At 40.4% G+C, this 22,561-nt stretch overlaps 1 protein-coding gene across 1 annotated transcript in view; it reads left to right on the top strand.

The window, feature by feature from the left end:
* The window catches only part of astn1 (astrotactin 1), a 1,400,536-nt gene that overhangs the window by 290,604 nt on the left and 1,087,371 nt on the right, over positions 1–22,561 (top strand). The window contains exon 2 of the mRNA XM_034183391.1: positions 16,884–17,065. Coding sequence (XP_034039282.1) covers positions 16,884–17,065 — 182 coding nt within the window. The remainder of the gene's footprint in view (positions 1–16,883; positions 17,066–22,561) is intronic.

The raw sequence follows: 22,561 nt of genomic DNA, 5'->3' as shown, positions 1-22,561 counted from the left end.
AGGGGAAAAAAAAAAAATTCATCCATTTTGGAATAAGGCTGTAACATAACAAAATGTGAAAAAAGTGCTGAGAATTTCCAGATGCACTGTAAATGCAGTCAATGTTGGCATGAAGAGAGGATTGACACATTTCATTCATTCATTTATTCACTCCCTACATATTAGATGGTTCCCACAGTCTTGGAATTAGTATATATCGTAATGTTCTCAGCCACTCAAACATTCCATTTTGCCGTAGATCATCATTCTTTTATTCTGTGCTAAGGTGTGTCAGTCAAACTGAAGGGTTGCTGCAGATGTTTCACATTAATATGCAGAAACAAGAGGCCTTTGGGGCATCTAAGGCTTTTAATGTGGCAATCTGTGCAACAAGTAAGCATTACAAAATTGTGTTTTATGCTAATGACATGGAAATGTACATGATCATTATCACGATCACAGCTAACCCTGTAGGAAGCTTTGGGTTTGCTTCATGAAACAGCATCCCATGAACATTAAACTGGTACGGCTCATAAACCAGGGAAGATTCTTCGTAAAATATGAAAACTGGAGGCAGAATATCAACGACGTGTGTCACTTTGAAATCAGATTAATTAAATATTGACTTAAAGCGCTACTTTGGAACTCGCCCAAGATATTACTTATACCTATTTGTCTATCAAATGCCATGGTGGTAGCAACCACCTTTGATTATCTATGCTTCCACACACCTACACAGGCAAACCTAAGAAAAAGCATCATGTCTGTGTGCTGAATTCATTTGGCTTTGATCTGAAACCCCTCAGGTGCAAAAGTAGGCATGTGTATGGGCCACTGGACAAATTTTACAATTGGAGTGCTGGATCATCTTAAATAACAACAGCTGCTGAGGATTACGCCTAAAATGGTGTTGCTAATTTACCCCCCCCCCCCCCCCAACAAACAGACATGCACACACACACACACACACACACTTACCTCTCGTAATCATTCATTGACAAGAAATACATTCAGTAATACAGACATGTACAGAGACAGAAAATCAATAGCACTACTTACACAATAACGATCACACTTTCTTGTGTGCATGATAACTTGAACATTTGTTGGATGATTGTATCTTGGACATGTTCGAATTTGAACATAATTGGGTTTTACCAAGACCGTGTAAGGACTTCCTGCTTTCCTGAAGAGTTTTTTTTTTTCTTGTGCTCATGATATCTTTAAGGCCCCTTCACACATAACACGAAGTTGTGTGAATCAGGATGAAACAGACAGAATGGGCAAAACCTGAAAAATTGTAGCTGCAGTCAGGAGGGACAGACTGCCGCACAGACATATATGGATGCTGAACGACCACCGAGAATGTGGGTGGACCCTGCAGCAATGGTTTCGTGCATGATCGTGTGCACGTGTCTGAACACAGTGCGACCACGGCAAGAGGTGTTGTACCACATCGCATTCTCACAGCAGGGGAAGCAATTAAATGTTGTACAAATGTTCATAAATAAAAGAAAATGTGTATGGACAAAAAAAAATGAGGGACCATAGAATATTATAAGAACAATGAATGTACTGTATAAACGTAATACAATCATGTTACTGGTAATGATGTTTAATTTATGCTTGATGACTTGATGCCTGGACAGTGTCTGTGTTGAAATTGAGGAAACAAATTAATTTCTTTTTGTCTGTTAAAATATTTAACAAGAATTATTGTCTTTCTGTTTCTTTTTGTTCATGAGTCATGCCCATGGAAGTAAACAAGGAATTAATGAAATTACATGAATGAAATGAAATAAAATGGAATAAACATCCCTCCCTCTCTCACGCACGCACTGAGCGGACACTCCCCTGACAAACACATAACTGTGGTGGATGTGATCATGGGGGGCACGAAACACCTGCATGCCATTCATGGTGCTTGGGGGCATACATGACACACGGACATCCCTTTGAGCTGTCGCCACCTTGACCACACCTTGACAGTGGTGTCCTGGACACTACAATTCTTGCTGGCCACACAAATGGGCTCACATTTTCTACATGCCCTGGTGTGCCCCATGACTGCTGTTGGCAGTTCGTGGGTGGCACCTCGTCTCTGGCTGAGTGTGGGCCGAAAGGCCATTTGCCCTCATTCCGCCGCTGGTGTGAAGGCTGGCTCGATCGCAGCATTCGGTCAGGGTTCGACATGGCTGATTATTTCGTACAGCCTGTCGACTGTGGTCCTTATGGTCTGACCTGCATATGCCATGCCATACAAATGTTGTGACCACTGTCAGATAGCAGTATGACCTCATCTTGACCACCATTCGATTGGGTTTCCAGCACGAGTGCAATGCGAATGTGGAGTGCGTGTGCTGTTGGTGAATGGTTGTGCTGACTGCTATACAAGGTGATTGACTGCTGCTCTGATTTTTCATGAGTGCCATTTGAATCGTCCTTTGTGCTCCATTCACCCAGCTTCATGTTATGTGTGAAGGGGCCATTAACAAAATTGATTAGATCTTGACCAAATTTGAACTGCACAGCCCAAACGAGTGTATTTCAGAGGACCGTGAATTTGAGCTTCATCAAGTTTAACCAAGACCCTTTGATCCCTACAATTTCAATTTCAATTTATTTTCATTTATATAGCACCAAGTCACAACAAAGTTGCCTCAAGGCGCTTCACACAAGTACGGTCTAACCATACCAACCCCCAGAGCAAGCACACAGGCAACAGTGGTAAGGAAAAACTCCCTCTGATGATTTGAGGAAGAAACCTCAAGCAGTCCAGACTCAAAGGGGTGACCCTCTGCTTGGGACATGCTTCCGACACAATTTACAAAACAATTCACAAAACAAATATACATGGAATTTTGCTGGTGCACAGGACAGGAGGGTTGCAGAAACAGACAACACACCCATCTCTGGATGGAGCGACACCTCAAACAGAGACAAAAAAAAACAGAATCAGGCATAGAAAGGACAACAAATGCAGTATAATTTGTCAGCATTAAGCAACAAGAAAACAGAAGAAATACTAGGGTGATCGCCGGCCACTAGCCCTAACTTCACAAAAAAAAAAAAAAAACAGAAATTAGATAAAGCTTAGGCCACGGCCCGCTCCGTTTCCCAATAAAATTAATTTAAAAGAGTAAAAGGCATAGAAACATACTATGCAAATATGCTAGACATACGAAAGGAGAAATAAGTGCGTCTCTTAAGTCTAGACTTGAAAGTCGCTACAGAATCTGACTGTTTTATTGATGCGGGAAGATCATTCCACAGAACAGGGGCACAATAAGAGAAAGCTCTGTGACCTTCAGACTTTTTATTCACCCTAGGGACACAAAGTAGTCCTACACCCTGAGAATGCAGAGCCCAGGCTGGTACGTAGGGTTTAATTAGGTCAGCTAAGCAGGGAGGTGCCAGTCCATGAACAATTTTATAGGCTAGTAGCAGAACCTTAAAATCTGATCTCACAAGGACAGGAAGCCAGTGAAGAGATGCCAAAATGGGTGTAATGTGTCAAAGGGATTTACAAAACCAACACAGGAACAAACAAAAAGCACATAAAAAGGGAAGATTTGCATGTATTAGAGATGTCATAGTCCATAATTAACTTGCCCAGCTCAGAGAATAGTGTAATAAATACCCTTCCAGCTGTTGAAATCTAGTTGATCACACGTTCCTTTCCAGACAGAGACAACATATTCAAATTTTCAAATTTATTAATTTATAAAGCGCCAATTCACGACAAACTCATCTCAAGGCGTTTCACACAACATAAAACAACAACAAAAAAACTGAATTAAAAATTTAAAACACAATAAAAAAAATGACCATAAAAGAATACAAGAATAAAAACACATCATAACACTAATGATAAAACAGGGAAAACAAATGAGTCTTTAAACGTGACTTAAAAGTCTCCACAGTATCAGACTGCCGAATGTGTGCTGGGAGATCGTTCCACAGAGCTGGAGCACGGTAGGAGAAAGCTCTGTGACCGGCAGACTTTTTAATTCACCCTGGGAACACACAGAAGTCCTGCACCCTGAGAACACAGGGCCCGAGCCGGTAAATAGGGGCTTACCAGCTCAGCCAGATAGGGAGGTGCAAGTCCATGAACAATTTTATAAACTAATAACAGTACTTTAAAATCCGATCTTGCAGCAACTGGTAGCCAGTGCAGGGACGCCAAAACAGGCGTAATGTGGTCAAACTTTCTGCTTCGTGTCAAAGTCTGGCAGCGGGGTTTTGAACCAGTTGAAGACCCCTAATACTGGACTGCGGTAAGCCAGAAAATAGAGCATTACAATAGTCCAATCTAGAAGAGACAAATGCATGAATCAAAGTCTCAGCATCAGCCATAGACAGGATGGGAGGATCAAAAATTACTCCAATGTTCCTCACTTTATCTGTATGATGTATAACACACGAACCTAAGCTAAGTGCTAGCTGATCAAATTGATGCCGATACCTCGCTGGACCAAGAACTATAACTTCAGTCTTATCAGAATTTAAAAGTAGGAAGTTACTAGACATCCAGCTTCTTACTGATACAAGGCAATCTTCCAAAGATTTTATGTGAATGAAATTACAGCAGTTATTGGCATGTACAATTGAGTGTCATCAGCATAGCAATGAAAGGGAATCCCAAAGCACCGCAGTATATTCCCAAGGGGTGCTACATAAAGGGAAAAATGCAGGGGGCCTAAAAAGGATCCCTGCGGAACCCCAAACTTCATGTCCCTACGATCAGAGGAGGTGCCATTACCCAATACACAGTAAGAACGACTGGACAGGTATAACGTCAACCATGCAAGAGCAGTTCCAGTAATCCCAAAGTGATTCTCCAGCCTATTGAGTAAAATATGATGATCCACAGTATCAAACACAGCACTAAGATCCAACAGCACCAAGACTGTAGCGGTATCTGAGTCCATTGCTCGCAAAAGGTCATTCACTACTTTAGTAAGTGCTGTCTCTGTGGAGTGATATTTTCTAAAAGCAGACTGCAGTGGCTCAAAAAGATTATTCTCAGTGAGGTAGTCCACGAGCTGTCGCAAAACCACTTTTTCCAGGATTTTAGAACAAAATGATAGATTTGATATCGGTCTATAATTTTTCAATACACTAGGGTTGAGATTGGATGTCCTAAGTAATGGTTTAATCACTGCAGACTTGGAACATTTTGGAACAGATCCAGAAGTTAATGAGAGATTTATAATTTCCAGCACAGTCTGTCCAAGAGTGGGCAACAGGTCCTTAAATAGCTTTGTTGGTATAGGATCAAATAAGCAGGTTGTGCTTTTAGTAGACGTCATGAGCTTCATCAGCACACCTAGCGAGATACCATCAAAATCTTTTAATCTGGGTAACACCTCAGTGGGCGCATCCACCTCCATGATGTGAACATGTCCTGTATCTGGTAGCAGCCTGTGAGCAGGACTTATGTCTCTTTTGTCCTTTATTTCATAATTGGGTGATTCTTAGACTACGGGCACTTATTATGTCCTTTGATCATATTGTATGAAAAACAGAAAAAAGGGGAAATTTCACACTTTTATAGTTATCTTTACAATGAAAGTGTGTTAAGAAATTTGTTCTAGTAGTCTATGATGACTTTTTCACCTTTTTTCAGCATCATTATATGCAAATATTGCCGTTTTGTGCTTGTCCCACACCCAGACTTTTGATCTTCAATGATAAAAATGAATGGTAAAGAAATGTTTTTTTCTAATGTTTTAAAATATCTCTGAATAAAATATCAGTAAAATAATCAAAACATAATTGGGGTATTCAATGTCATACAACTGTTGTGATTTTTTTAAACAAAATGTAGTTGTCCCACACTATTGCCGTAATTTCCACCACAACACTGTAATGTCCCTTTAAACAGTTTGTATGAAAGATTGTTTGGGTAGTTTCTATGGAGATAAACAATGACATCAGAGCACATGTATATAGCGCCAAATCACAACAAACAGTTGCCCCAAGGCACTTTATATTGTAAGGCAATGGTGTGGTGGAAATTACATTTACAAGGCCAATAGTGCCCGTAGTTAAAGAATCACCCAATTATGAAATAGTTTTTGGAGCGAGCAGCAGTTTTTTCCTTTTCTTCTCTTTACGTGCGCACGCGAGCGAATCATCTGTGGAGAAAATTTTATTAATTAACTACACAGATGTATAATAAAACAAATGGTGACTGGTTTCTAAACACAATTATGACAGTTTTTTTGGGAAAGAGCGAGGAGCAGCCCCGCGGAGTTTGTCTTTTTTATTTTACGTGCACGCACGAGCGAATGGTCTGTGGAGAATATTTTATTAATTAACTACACAGATGTATAATAAAACAAATGGTGACTGGTTTCTAAATACAATTATGACAGAGTTTTTTTGGGGGAAGAGCCAGCTGCAGCAAGCAGCAGAGTTTCTTTCTTTCTTTTTTTTTTTTTTTTACGTGCGCGTGCGAGCGAATCGTCTGTGGAGAATATTTTACTTATTAACTACACAGATGTATAATAAAGCAAATGGCGACTGGTTTCTAAACACAATTATGACAGTTTTTTTGGGAAAGAGCGAGGAGCAGCCCCGCGGAGTTTCTTTGTCTTTTTTATTTTACGTGCACGCACGAGCGAATGGTCTGTGGAGAATATTTTATTAATTAACTACACAGATGTATAATAAAACAAATGGTGACTAGTTTCTAAATACAATTATGACAGAGTTTTTTGGGGGGAAGAGCCAGCTGCAGCAAGCAGCAGAGTTTCTTTCTTTCTTTTTTTTTTTTTTTTATGTGCGCGTGTGAGCGAATCGTCTGTGGAGAATATTTTACTTATTAACTACACAGATGTATAATAAAGCAAATGGTGAGTGGTTTCTAAACACAATTATGACAGTTTTTTTGGGAAAGAGCGAGGAGCAGCCCCGCGGAATTTCTTTGTCTTTTTTATTTTATGTGCACGCACGAGCGAATGGTCTGTGGAGAATATTTTATTAATTAACTACACAGATGTATAATAAAACAAATGGTGACTGGTTTCTAAAGACAATTATGACAGAGTTTTTTGGGGGGAAGAGCCAGCTGCAGCAAGCAGCGGAGTTTCTTTTTTTTTTTTATTGTTTACATGTGCGCGCGTGAACGGGACAGTTGGTCCTCAAACTGGGTCCCGCAGAGGCGGAAGGACCACTGAAAGCGGCCGTCATCCAGACACAGCTCCTGCAGCAAATAATGATACTCTCTGTATTGGGAGCTTTTCACAACAACTCGCTCCGTGTGATCAAGGTCCGTCATGACGACTTGACGCCGAGCGGAATGGAAGCTCCTCCTATTTGATGATGCATTGGAGCGAATTTTCGCAGCGAAAGTCCACCCAAACAGAGTGACACACCGGGGCGAAGGAGGCGCGTCTGTCGCCTGGCGACCCCCGCAAATTTGTAGTGTCTGATCGCGCCCGGTGTGAACGCGGCATTAGTCTACTGTGAGGAAATTTCTCTGCCAAATAAAAGTGGAATTGATGCAGCGCCTTAAGAACAGCTTTTTCACCCATTTGCTGTTTCGGCACAGACACTACACCCTGAAGCTTTACCTGCTCTCCACTGGTTCAGCAACTTTGAATTCGTGTGGAACACAGATAACTGGCAGATCAGCCACTATAGCCCTGGTGTTGGAGATGTCTGAGGATCTACCTGATACATCTGCTCAAAGTACCTGACCCAACAGGACAGTACAGCAGAGTCATCTTTCTTGTCACTAGCCATGATTGTGATGGAATGAGGTGTAGGTTTGAAGGAATCCAGTGTGTCGATTCCTCTCAAGGCAGGCTGAGGATTACAAGACTACAGATGTTGCATCACTTGCTTTGCATATTCATTCACAAATTTCTCCTTGACCACCCTTAGTGCCATAACACTCTCAGCTCCTTATACATCCTGGAAATTCAGCCCTCAGAGATAAAACACTTCTATGAACAATGTAGACCTTATGTCCTTGTTTTCAAGTTCCCTACCCAAATTGCCTGTGAACCAATGCAAAAAACAATAAAAGCAGGTCTTATCTACAAGTCAAACCAAAGTCTGGGAAACTCGGCAAACTGCAGACACAAATGAATCATTAGGGAAGCTGCACCAAGCATGGTCAGAGTTCACTTGGTGACTGTGACAGCTGCTTTCATGAGCATGTGCACTGACATTGAATCTGTGCAGGATATTATCAGCGGCTGAACTGTTTTTCAAGCATTAATAACATTGTAAAGGCAGCTGGTATCCTCAGAGGTCCCTTCTTGTCTGTGAATTTTCTCCTGCTTCAGTTTAACACGGAGACCCTCATCTTATCCAAAGCACTCCAATAAGATGAATGATTTTATTTCACATCTGACACTTTACTGTGACGTTATTGCTTGGAACAGAACAAAAAATACTCCCTGCTGGGTGCTAAAACCTGATATCTGACAGTGGTATATTGCTGTATTCCCACAAAAACGCACCCTGCTGCACCAGACTGCAATACTTTATTGTTGTCAGGTTGCATTAATCCTACCCCATTACTGTCAGGATTTCATTTATAATTCTTGTGGGTGAGGTTTTTTAAAGCATATTAGTTTTCGTCAGACTGAAAGAAGAGCTCCCTGAGCCTTGTGACTTGCAATTAGGGGTGATTCTTAGACTACGGGCACTTATGTCCTTTGATCATATTGTATGAAAAACAGAAAAAAGGGGAAATTTCACACTTTTATAGTTATCTTTACAATGAAAGTGTGTTAAAAAATTTGTTCTAGTAGTCTATGATGACTTTTTCACCTTCTTTCAGCATCATTCAGCATCATCTCTACTTTTAAGATTAGGCTTAAAACTTTCCTTTTTGCTAAAGCTTATAGTTAGGGTTGGATCAGGTGACCCTGAACCATCCCTTAGTTATGCTGCTATAGACTTAGACTGCTGGGGGGTTCCAATGATGCACTGTTTCTTTTTATTCACCTCTTTTTGCTCTGTATGCACCACTCTGCATTTAATCATTAGTTATTGATCTCTGCTCCCCTCCACAGCATGTCTTTTTCCTGGTTCTCTCCCTCAGCCCCAACCAGTCCCAGCAGAAGACTGCCCCTCCCTGAGCCTGGTTCTGCTGGAGGTTTCTTCCTGTTAAAAGGGAGTTTTTCCTTCCCACTGTCGCCAAGTGCTTGCTCATAGGGGGTCGTTTTGACCGTTGGGGTTTTTCTGTGGTTATTGTATGGCTTTTGCCTTACAATATAAAGCACCTTGGGGCAACTGTTTGTTGTGATTTGGCGCTATATAAATTAAATTGATTTGATTTGATTTGATCATTATATGCAAATATTGTCGTTTTGTGCTTGTCCCACACCCAGACTTTTGATCTTCAATGATAAAAATGAATTGTAAAGAAAAGTTTTTTCTAATGTTTTAAAATATCTCTGAATAAAATATCAGTAAAATAATCAAAACATAATTGGGGTATTCAATGTCATACAACTGTTGTGATTTTTTTAAACAAAATGTAGTTGTCCCACACTATTGCCGTAATTTCCACCACAACACTGTAATGTCCCTTTAAACAGTTTGTATGAAAGATTGTTTGGGTAGTTTCTATGAAGATAAACAGTGACATCAGAGCACATGTATATAGTGCCAAATCACAACAAACAGTTGCCCCAAGGCGCTTTATATTGTAAGGCAATGGTGTGGTGGAAATTACATTTACAAGGCCAATAGTGCCCGTAGTTAAAGAATCACCCTTAGAGTGCAGTATGTTACAAACTCATGGTGCATTAACACCTGCATTATCTGGTGCACACTTTCAGATTTTTCAGCTTGTTGTGAACCAAAACAGTTGGTATGAAAGCTGCCTCAGCCCATGGTCTGTACAAAAGGACCAAAATTTTGTCCAACCCCCCCAAAAAATGATCTCAGTCTGAATCAAACTGAACCACGGTTTGGTTTGTTTGCAGTGTGAAAGCACTCTTTGGATAGTTTGGATGAATTGCAGGAAGCTGAGGCAGTTCATGGTGAGGAGAGGACACCAAGTTCTTAGCTGCAACTTCATCAGAAGTAGTAAAAGGCAACTTAAAAAGACACATTTCGCCAATTCAAACGACACAACGCACCAGGATTTTTTTTTAATTTTGCAATTTATTTTCATTCATATAGCGCCAAATCACAAGATTGCCTCAAGGGGCTTCACACAAGTAAGGTCTAACCTTACTAACCCCCAGAGCAACAGTGGTAGGAAAAAGTCCCTCTGAGGAATAAACCTCAAGCAGACCAGACTCAAAGGGGTGACCCTTTGCTTGGACCATGCTACAGACACAAATTACAAAAACAATTCACAAAACAAACATACAGGAAATGTTGCAGGTGCACAAGATGGTTTCTGGAACAGAAACCACACCCATCTCTGGATGGAGCCACACCTCAAGCACAGAGAAAATAAAAAAGCAGAATCAAGCATCAGAAAGGCAACAAATACAGTATAATTTGTCAGCATTAAGCAAGAAGAACAGAAGAAATACTAAGGTGATCGCTGGCCAGGTTGAAAACAAGATGCACACACGTCAATAAACCAAACGGTCAAAAATAGCGCAGGGGTCACCAACCCTGTTCCTGGAGATCACCTGCCCTGCATGTTTTCTTACTCTCCCTGTTCCACTCCCAGGCAATTAACTGTATCAGGTGTGCTCAGCCAATCAAGAGCTGGAAAACACTGCTTTAAAAAAACCAGGTGTGACTTGAGTAGGTAGACATGGAAAACATGTAGGACAGGTGTCCTCCTGGAACAGGGTTGGTGACCCCTGACATACAGTATGATGGACTGGGATGCAAGCACATTGTGAAAACCAAACTAAATGGACCAAATATGGACCTTGGTACAAAACTTGTTCCAGACTTGCAGGCATGAAAATGGCCTTTGTCATGTTATGAAGCTGAACAATATACATCATACATGTAATCAAGCCAGTGACAGCCACAAAATGCACTGACCACCGCCCAAGTCCTCTGTCAGTCAATTAGAGGCAGCACTATGCATTTGTTTTAGCTTAGATTAAGATTTAGGCTTTCAAAATGCTTAAGAGAGACACTACATCAATTTAACTAAAGAAACTGAAACCCCACTTTAAACTAAATGGTTTGGTGAGTCTGTATTCAGAGGAGGTACACTAATAACGTGACCTAATCTGATTACTTTGATCCATCTTAATGCCAGAAGGTGGTCTCTCTTGTTCCCTTCCCACTCTCTTTATTCTTTCTTTCTGCACCCCCCCACCCCGCTCTCATTCATACCTCTCTTTCTGGGTGGTACTGTTCATGATCTTGTGCAGTACGGCAGTGCTCTCATTAATCCAGCTCTCAGTGCAAACTAGTCCCAGAGGGGGAGAGAGAGAGAGCACTCCTTTTTAAAAAGTGCCCTGTCACACTCTGGCACATCATTTGCATTTAGGTTAGAACCTGCTGGGACTCTTAAATCTTATTTTTGGGGAGAGGGAACTTCCCTCCTTGCTGTGACATGAGGGCATCAGTTAGTGTCAGGCCAAACCTTGTTATACTTAAATAATTACAAACACACACTCATGTATCACAGTAACAGCACTGAGTGTTTTGGTGAGTAAACAGGTTCAAATCTATATCGGGGTTATGGCTTTTATCCAATGCATGGATGTATTTCTGCCAGTATTGGAAATAATCACCTCCCTGACGGAGGAGGGCCTGCTACTCTGTGGGATCTGCCTAAATAGAAACAAGTGCTCTGTTTAGGACCGTTTTGGGAAACATGAATGAGCCTTGAAAGAAGTTTGATCTTTAATATTGGAAATACACATATTCTGAAATGAGCCATGAGTACATATACTTTTGTAACTTTAAATATATTTTCTTGTTAATACTTTTGCAGTTTTACAGATGTTACATTTCCAGTGCATAACTGTTACTTGCAACAGTGTGGGATTAAATGGTAAATGGACTACATTAATATAATGCTTTTTTCCATCTGCATCAGCTCAAAGTGCTTTACAGTGATGCCTCACATTCACCCATTCACACAGACACACTCACACACTGATGTGAGGGTGCTGCCATACAAGGCAATCATGACACACCAGGATTAAGGATTAACGATCTTGCCCAGGGGCCCTTATTGATTTTCCAGCCAGGCTGGGGTGTGAACCGATGAGCCTCTGCTCTCAAGCCCAACGCTTAACCACTACACCATCACCTCCCCATTACTTCTGTGTGTTGCTTTGTCAGTGTGCTGGTACACACTCCTATCCATTTGGTGTCAGTAATGCACCAACAGGTTTTCAAAGGACCATTAAAATCACAAGAAAATAAAGAAGACGCAGATGACATGCTAAAGTTTCTGTTAATGTTACTTAGGAATGATAAATTCTGCTGTAATGTTAGTAATGTTTGTTTGTACACTGATAATGTTAACATTGTTTGGACAAGTAGAAAACTGCAGTGGATTCTCTAACATTTATTCATGTTACTTCAAATAGCAGTAATGATCATGACTTGCACTAAAATGTACTTTGTGCTCTTCTTAGAGAAGCACAGAACTATGGATTCAGACATTTGTTCTTAAGGAACAATCACAAAATAAACTGTTAACTCTTTAAATGCACATGATGAGCTAAAACAGTAGCCTGTCCAGTGCCATGAGTTAAAACCCAAGTTTCAAAAGTGCGATGCACTGACACAGTCATTCATTCATACATTCATTTTCTGTACTTGTTTTTTCCAATTACGGGTCATGGGCGTGGTTTGGTTGGGGAGACTGTCCTACAATCAGATGGTAAACTTCTCTGATCTTGAAAAATCTCACTGTGTGCACTAAATTCCCCAATTTGCATATTCACATCCCACAGTTTTTGCACCCAGGCAGACACATCCCAGATTACATATTTATAAAATCAAATGTGTTAAATGGACAATGCATGTTTAGTACATTTGAATGACACATTCTTGAATGTGCACTGCAAGTAGATCAGCAGCACATTAATTCACTTGTATTCTGGTGTTTACGCACGTTTTTACAGACAAACATGTTTTGTAAATCAGCCCAATATATGTTGAGTTAGAAATCTACTTTCTTTCTGTACAGCTATTTTAAAATATTCACAAGACAGACTTATTTTATTTTTTCCTCATTATAACAGATTTTCAGTGAGTTGCCAGTTTTTATAAACCAGGACAAATGCCTCTTTAAACACCATGGAAGATTTAAGAAGATTTCAGAAACTGATGGAACTACTTTTAATAAACTTCTACATGACTAAATGGCTTAATAATTGGGCAACATTTTGCTTTATCACATATTACAACAAAACTCTGCCCTATACTCATAAACCAGCCCTCATGAGATACAAGAAAAAATAGAGCTGATAAATCATGCACATGTCCTATCAATTTCACTGCCCTGGAAACTGTGGCAATAAAATCAGGGCGATACAAATCTTAAAACAGGGCGATACAAAAAAGACATTGAAAATACCAGGCTTCATATCACCCCACTTTTCATCCAACCAGGAGCCCCCATTTCTCGGCCCCCACCAATGACACACCCCCATTTTGTGTTACCCTGGTGAAAAGTGCAGGATCCTGATACATAATCCAGATCATTTTATTCAACCAAGATGTCTGATCAAGGTGAGAGAGTTTAGCCTCCATAGCAGGGAAAATTGAACAACTTGAGTCTCACACTGAAGTTGTTTGACATCAATGAAGAGGACACTCATGACTTTATAGAGAGACATAAGAACATTCCATAATTTACATATTTACATGATTTACCTGCGTTATTTGTTCTGCATGATTCATGTGTGTGATTATTGTTCATTTTTGTTGTAATATGTGATAAATATCTTATTACATGTCTGTTTATGTGTCATGCCCTACATCATGCCCATCATATCTGTATGAGCCAGAGTCTGAGGTATACGTATATGATGGCTTAACAAGAAGCAGTGCTTACTTGCATTTAAAAACAGAGAACAGTCAGTTGAAAGAAGTAAGCCTCAGCTTTTGGAGCACCATTTTCAATCTCCACAAAACAGGTTCCTAAGATGTTATTCAAATGAACAAGCTTGGGGCCATTGACTTGACATTGCTGAGGAAGTAGACCCAAATTAACACCCAGCAATTAGCAAACTTTTGTTCCAAAGGCCAAACAGAACCTGGGGATTCTGCAAAGCACTGCATTTCCACATGGAAACAATGTCTGTTGACAAAGGACAGACCCATTATCCAAAAAATACAAAAGTTTACAGTTGGTCACAAGGAAAAAGAAAAAAGCTTATTTTGTGTCCATTTTGTATTCGTGGCTTCCTTTTCAGGAAGAATCTTGTATGAGGTATTTATTTCGGTGTATGTAAACTGGTGTCTCACTGAAAATCTAAAACATATGCTATGATGTTTAGATACTGTTAGATACAAATAAGGTATAAATTATAATTACCATGTTGTTGAGTAGAAAAATGTAGTTTTGTCTCCTCTGCAGTGTCACTTATATTTTCGTTGTATATGTTGTGATGTAATTATGTTTTGCATTTTGCATTGTACATATCTGGCAACAGAAATAGCCATTTGGAAAACTAAAGTCCATCTATCTGTCTGTTGTTTGGCAAACTGAAATGTGTCTAGTTGGGCAACATTTAGTTTGAAAGTTTTCAGCCAAGGGGAATGTAAACGGTATCTGATTCAAACATGCAAAATTGCAAGTATGGTCCTTTAAAGATAAGGCATGAGGTTATAGCACAGGTGATGCAGCTAAGACAGGAACAAATTTAAAACCCTGAATCAATTTAGGCCCATATTTTGCTGGTGCAAAGGTTACACAGCTCGAAACAGGGAACAAGTTTTGCGCACTGAGTAACGCTGTGATCAGCAGTAAAATCTTGCTTGCAACTACATCTTGGGCAGTAATCAGTGTAATGGCTTGTATAGTGCAAGGTTAGCCCGTGTTTATATATAGACACTGACACAGGGCATTACAATAATAAGTAAGTTTTGTTGTGTGAGAGTCTCTGCACTGCTCTGGATTCTGGCTATCCTCATTCTCATTTCTCATACTAAAGGAAATACTGTAACTAACTATGTAAGTACTTCATTACTGATTCTTTTGTGTTATTATTAAGCTTAATACTCTAGGACATGTTTTCTCTCTCCAACCATCGCTGTGCAGCTGCAAAATAAACCAGCACACAGTGTGACTGATCAGTTATTGGACTGTGTCCATTCAGTGCATCCACACCAACCCTTTCTGTTCTGCATTGTGCTTGCATTACTTCTCTGTTTAGATAATTGTGACATTTGTTTGCAAAATGAGTTTAAAATTATTCAATGGCATGTAAACTAGTGGAGCTAGCACAGTATATTTGAAAGATAGATTTGTGTGCTGCATTTTTCCTTGCTGGCAATTAGTATAATAGGCTGTTCTAGGACAGTGGTGTCCAGAATGGTCAATAGGCAATACTAGAGCAGCGGTAATTGGAGTGCATGTGTCCCCTACTGCCAGCAATTTGCCAGATCTGCCATAGGTAATTATCCAGTCGTCCAGTCCCTTAATGGTTCAATTCAGTTTAGTGATATAGTGCCAAAACATAGCATGTCACATTAAATCACAGAACAGTAGTGAGGTCTAGACCTTACCAACCTTACCAAACCCATGTGCACATACGTACATGGTGACCGTCGTTAAAGAAAAAGACAAAAACTCAAACATAGACTCAGTGGGGTGGCCATCTGCTATGTCAGTCCAAGTCTCCCATGTGCCTTGTGGAAAACTGTAGTTGAAATTTCATATCATCTTTTTCCAGCAAATGCTTCTCTATGCACTATGTTGTCACATAGAGCATGTAGTGTGGTGGGCTAAGTAGTTGGCTACCAATCAGACCTGGATTTGATTCCTGGTCATTCAACTATAAATGGGTGCTGGCCTTGGCTGGGGAAGTAACCTTGTCAGACTGGTATCCCGTCAAGGAGAAGTCATAGACTGTCACCTCTCATGCCACAAAATCTGGGGTTAGTTGCTGCCACTAGTGGGCCTGAAGGCCTAAAAAGGAATTGCATCTTCTCTTTTTTTAATGTGCCATTCCAACCAGAAGATGGATAACTGAGGATGCAACAAGCAAATAGTGCACTCTGCCCAGTCTTTGCAATAATAATAGATGTCTATAACTCCTGGTGGCTTCCCCCACAAATCTCCTTGCACAGTCACTCAGTTTTTGATAACTGAATAATCCATCCATATTTTGTTTGTATTTGTTATTGACTGATGAAAATGAAATCTAAGACATATTCAGTGACTTGAAAAATGTTCATGAATCCATCTCCTGGCTGGAAAAGTGATGACTGACAGTTGTTGTCTTATACTAACCGGAAAACATACAGTACTTATGAATTCCAATGTTTTGTCTTTTTTTAATTTATTTTGTGTCGTAGAGATTATATTCACTTTGTTTAAAGGACACATTTAGAAATTTTAATAGACTGACTGTAGGGGCCTTAAAGTCATCATGGCTTTCTGCTGACAAACCCTGTTATTTAATGTACAGATCACTCCTACTTCTTACGGTATAGTAATCAGACAGCACAATTCAGACAAGGACTTGCATGAACAAGAAGTGCTTGCTGTTTGCTTTTCTTTGAAACTCTCCTTGGGTTGCTTTGATTAGTGAGTTCATGTCATGAGTGTGTTTTCAGTCATGAAAATTAACATCTTAAATTCATTTGTATCACAGCACATTAGCTGATTTATGCTGTCATTCAGATTTGTAGGTGTTGATGATTGGACCTCAGATATTATATGAGATGTTTAATTGCTGTAGGTACTGGCTCCTGAAGTTGCAGTGATTGTGTGGTTATGCACCTCTAATTTCATCCTCCTTGTGTTTTGTGTTTTGCAGAGATCTCTGGGAATTCGGAGGACATCCCTCTGGTGCGATGGAGGCAGCAATGGTTAGAGAACGGGACTTTACTTTTCCACATCCACCACCAAGACGGCAGCGTCAACATCCCCGAACCAACAGAGGATCCAGCCAACGATTCTGCAAAGGAGGAGCTCCGCATTCTGCATATCTCTGTCATGGTAAATTTATTCCATCAGGGGCTGAATTCATCACAGAACAGTAAAAATAAATAAATAAAAGTTCTGAATTGTGACAATATGATCTATATTCTTTTGACAAGCGTATCAGCCCTAATCTTTCCTTTGCAAAATGAAAATGATAAAGAAAAGGAATTGCTTTTCTATCTTGTGATTTTATTAAACTAGATACGGATATAAATGTATGAAGTTATTGTCGCGATTTTGGTTGTTCCCCCTAAAGCTGAAACAAGATAAATGTTCCTCCCTCTTGCTTTGTTTCAGTATGAAATTGGTGACTGTGTCTTTTTATCAGGAGGAACAATTTGAGGGGAAAACAGATTAAATCAGGCAGATGTCTGTCATATGGCACAATCGCTGTGTTAGAGTTAAGCGTTCCATTTACAAAACATCCAAAATTCAGTTTGCTTACACTTTCCTCTTGGTTGTAATAGCTGTTCTTCATCTGAATGGCCCATTTCCGTGATGGCTCAGTGGAAGCCTGTGCCAGGTCAGACTGTTGAGCCACTGTGGCTCCACTGCCACCCTTGTTAGAACTGTGAATGCATAATGAGTACACAGCATGTGCTATTGCCTGTTGTTCTACAGCCTGCCACAGGCACGCTTTGCATACAGTATGGTAGAACTATAGAACTTGGTCTCAAACTCACCCCATAAAGGGGTGAGGGGATGCACGGCACCACAGGAAAAGTTCATCAGAGAAATTTCCTGTTAATGTGGTTGGATGAAATTAAAACCTGCATCTTCTTGACTCTTTGTGGATGGAGTTTGCATTGCCTGAGATAGATGGGAGGACACTTCTTGAAACAGAAAGCGAAATGTCTCCCTAACCTCCTTGTGATTGGTTTACTTGGAGTTATAGTTTCCTCTCCATAGATGTCCAAGAGATATGTCAGTTGAAAATAAGATGGTGTCCATGAAAACGTGTTTCATCTAATATAATAACAGTTGTTGATCACAGCTGATGAGATCACATGTATAGAAAGTATTGATATTGTGAGGCTATATGACCTGCTTTCCACCAAAGGAACTGTTGGCTCGCCTGTTGCTCTAAAATTAATTTAATAGATAAATAGACAGACTCTATTTATTAATTTCTTACATTTTTAAAGCTGATGTATGGTGATCAACACTCTGTTTCTGTTTAATTTGCCACTGTTGTCACTGTGTAGTGACGGAACATATTTTGGCCATGTGGTGCACTTCCCTGGTCATGATCCAGCATGCAGGTGCCTTCAATTCCCAGAGGAGACCCCAACAACTGAAAAAAGGCCTAGGGCAAGCCCACATCTCACCTGGCTATGGCAGACAGATTGCTACTTTGTAGTTTGGTGAGGATGGACCATTTGCCTGCTTTGGTGGTTTCCATCCAGCTGCTGGGACAGTTTTGTGGTGCTATGGCATCTGTGCCTGCTCCCTGACCTGACCTGTTGGCATTAGCTAAGATTACACTCCTCTGTCAGTTCCACAAATACATCTCCTATAAGCCCCAGTCACACGGTACTAACAAAGGACACCAAAGCCTAAACGAAACAAGAAATCTGGACTTATGTTGAATTTCGGAGACATTGTTTAACCGTCGTCCAGCTTCTTCATAATTTTCAAACTGTTGAAAAATGTGTGCGAATCCCGACGACAACTTCAATTCGTTTGTATTCCGTTTTGCTTTCTGTCTTGACGGTTCCTCATATTGTGTATAGTTACTCATATAGTTCCCGTAAAGTCAGCGTTCCTTTTGACTGTCGTCCAACTTCGTTTAACCTCCCAAGTCCGACATCTATATGAACATTGACGATTGCTGAACGGATCAATAACTAAAAATCCAGCGAGCTGAACGTGACTCGTCCATGTGTGGGATGAAAAGCAATGTTGTCATACAGAAACAATAGCGGAACAAATCCCCGCCTGACTGGAAAATCACTAAGGGCCCTTGGGCAAGGCCTTTAATCCCCTATTGCTCCCGGTGTGTAGTGAGCGCCTTGTATGGCAGCACCCTGACATCGGGGTGATGTCAGGGTCTCTGTTTTGATGGACGCTACAACCACAACCTGTGAGGAGTTTCTTCAGTTTTTTATTGATAAGGTTTCATCAGTCAGACAGAACGCTGATCAGAGCTGTAATGTTGAGTTGTCTTCTCCTCGTGCACATTCTGCTGTGCTCGAACAGTTTGAGCCCATTTCTTTTGCATCTCTCGCTGATGTTGTAAAACACACAAAATCTACAAGTTGTCCTTCAGATGTTGTTCCAGCTAAGGTGCTGAAGGAGGTTTTTAATACTGTTAGAGCGGGTCTCCTAACTTTTATCAATGCTTGTCTTAGATCAGGGTCTGTTCCATCTGCTTTTAAACATGCTGTGGTTCGACCTCTTCTTAAAAAACCTCACCTGGACTCATCAGTTTTATCCAATTTTAGACCTGTGTCTCATCTGCCATTTCTGTCTAAGGTTTTAGAAAAGATTGTCTTTTTACAGTTACAATCATTTTTAGAAGACAATCTCATCCTTGAAAAATTCCAATCTGGGTTTAGATCGCGACACAGCACTGAGTCAGCACTTTTAAAAGTTCATAATGACATCACTTTGTCGGTGGATGCAGGGAATCCTGCTGTGCTGGTTCTGTTGGACCTCACAGCAGCCTTTGATACTGTGGATCACACAGTACTTGTTTCCCGGTTGGAACATTTTATTGACATTCATGGTACTGCACTTAAGTGGTTTAGATCATATTTGGCTGAAAGGAGCTTTTCTGTCATGATTGGGGACCTTTCCTCATCAACTGCTCCTCTGTGCTGTGGAGTGCCGCAGGGTTCTGTCCTTGGGCCGATTCTATTTTCTTTGTACATTCTGCCATTGGGGTCAATTATAACCCAGCACAACCTGTCCTTTCATTGTTATGCAGATGATCTGCAAATCTATCTGCCTGTGAGGACTAATGGGAGTGATGCTTTGTCATCATTATTTAATTGTATTCGTGATGTAAAGCAGTGGCTGTCCCAAAACTTCCTTTACCTGAATGATGGTAAAACTGAGATCATGGTGTTTGAGCGCACTGGCATACCAAATGTGGTAACACCAAATTTTGGTGCTTTGGCTAACTATGTAAAACCAGCTGTCAAAAATTTGGGAGTGATATTTGACAGCTGTTTGAGGTTCGATCAACAGATAAACTCTGTTGTTAAAGCTAGTTTTTTCCAACTTCGCCTTTTGGCTAAAATAAAGCACTTTCTCAGTAGACGTGATCTTGAGACAGCCATTCATGCTTTCATCAGCTCCAGACTTGATTATTGTAATGCACTTTATTCTGGCATTAATCAGTCATCTCTTGCACGTCTCCAGTTGGTGCAGAATGTTGCTGCTCGTGTTTTAACAAATACTTTTAGACGTGAGCATATTACACCCATCCTGTACTCACTCCACTGGCTTCCAGTTCGTTTTAGAATTGATTTTAAAATTTTAATGTTTGTTTTTAAAGCTATTTATGGCCTTGCACCTCCCTACTTGTCTGAAATTTTAACTTTGCACACCTACAGTAGGACATTATGGGCGTCTGGCCAGCTTTACTTAGATGTTCCAAGGTCAAGATATAAACGCTGGGGTGATCATGCTTTCGCGGTAGCTGGCCCGAGACTGTGGAATGAGCTACCTCTTGAGTTACGTACTATTCCTGACCTAGCACTTTTTAAATCTAAGTTAACGACTTATTTATTTAAACTGGCTTTTAACACTTAGTGGGGAGGTGACATGTTCTGTTATTTTTATGTTCTTTTTTATGTGTTGTTTTAAAATTTTATTTTATATGTGTTTTATTTTTGTAAATTTGTGTTTTTAATGTTAAGCACTTTGGACACCAGTCGGTGCTGTAAAGCGCTTTATAAATAAATGTTGATTGATTGATTTATTAAATGTGAGGTGTCAGATCCCTCTTTTTTCACGTACACGGCACACGCTCACCCTCCAATGAGTGCGTTTGTGTACAAAACCAGCTCTCCGTCTCTGGGGTCCGACCTTCGTGTCTCCACGGGTATTACCCGGCAGGGCTGCACAAAGGCTGTTCAAGCTGGTGGCGAGGAGATTCGTCTAGCCGCTCACTGCCTCCATCTGGACGTCCACCCCGCTGAAGCTGATCTCGCACCCCGGTCGAATAGCCTCCTCAGGAACCAGGATACGAGCCGGCCACACCCGTTAACGGCAGCTCTCCTCTTATGGATCAGGGCTCTTGGAATGTTGCTAGATTTTGAATTCAGTGACTCGTACAGCGAGTCCCCGGGATGCGTTAATTTCATTAAAAACCAGACTAACCTTTTAGAGCACTTTTTGATGTTGTACACCCAATGAACTTTAACTTTTACACCTTAAGAAGCATTAATAATCCAGTGTCCGAGCCGTAACACTTTAACTGCATGCTTGGAAATTTATTGCAGGATTCGCAAGTGCCGATAACATAATCAAAATAGGTTATATGATGATAATTTCACAACAGTAATTCAAGTATAATTAGAATAATGATTGGCAGAGATTTTTGTTTTTAATTCAATAATTCTGTCTGATCTTACTTCGACTGGGACTGGATTGACTTCTTAACAATTTTTTCTAGGAGTGAGGGAAGGAGGTTTTTGATGTTAAAATCCCCAGTTCAATGAACTTGATTTCCTCTTCATCAGCTATTAGTTGTTAGCTGACCACGATCCTTGTGTGATGTTGTAATCCTTCAGGAAATTAATCCACATAAGAGTTTATTCCTTCTTCGATCAACTAAAAGTTGATCTAATCCATTCCGGTATGCTGTGATGTTCCTCGAGAGAGAAAACGTTGAAACTTCCCCACTCAGACTTAAGGCCAGTGATTATTCTCCAGTGCTCTGCTACTCCGTGACTGGACGGCCTGAGTGGGAGTTGAAAACTCTCTCAGATGATCTCTTATGGCTCCAATCCTCTCACTCCACGATTCCAATTGCTGCTCACAAGATGGTCAAGTCTTGTGATCTCCTCGTAGCAGGGGAGAAGTGACAACAGCACCTCTCCCTGGAAGAATAACCCCGTTTCCTGGTGTTTTACAGTTTATATATGTGCTGACTTTTTGGTATTTAGATGATCTTGGTTACCATGGGGACGATGGTGACTCAAAACCTCCTCCCTTCTCCTTCCCTTACTGGAAGCCATCTACAGCCCCTTGCCAGTAACTTATTGCGCAAGTTCCTCTTTTCTGTTAAACACTTCAACTTTTCTGAGAATTCATTCTTTTTAAATCATTTCTTTAGAATCACATTAATCATATTCAATCATGTCATTACAACTCTCTTTCACATAAAACAATTCATATGATCATATACAAACATTTTCATTCCTTATTATTCATTTCATATTTTACTAACATTGTAATCATTTGATCAGTTGTTTAACATCAGCTTTTCTTGGCCTGCTTGTAACATCATTTTCACTTCCTCTTTTCATCTGACTCTGCACTCTTTATGAAAAACAACTT

Source organism: Thalassophryne amazonica, chromosome 12, assembly GCF_902500255.1.
Source record: "Thalassophryne amazonica chromosome 12, fThaAma1.1, whole genome shotgun sequence".
NCBI lineage: Eukaryota > Metazoa > Chordata > Actinopteri > Batrachoidiformes > Batrachoididae > Thalassophryne > Thalassophryne amazonica.
The sequence above is the reverse complement of the archived record's forward strand: the minus strand, read 5'-3'. Positions and strand labels throughout refer to the sequence as shown.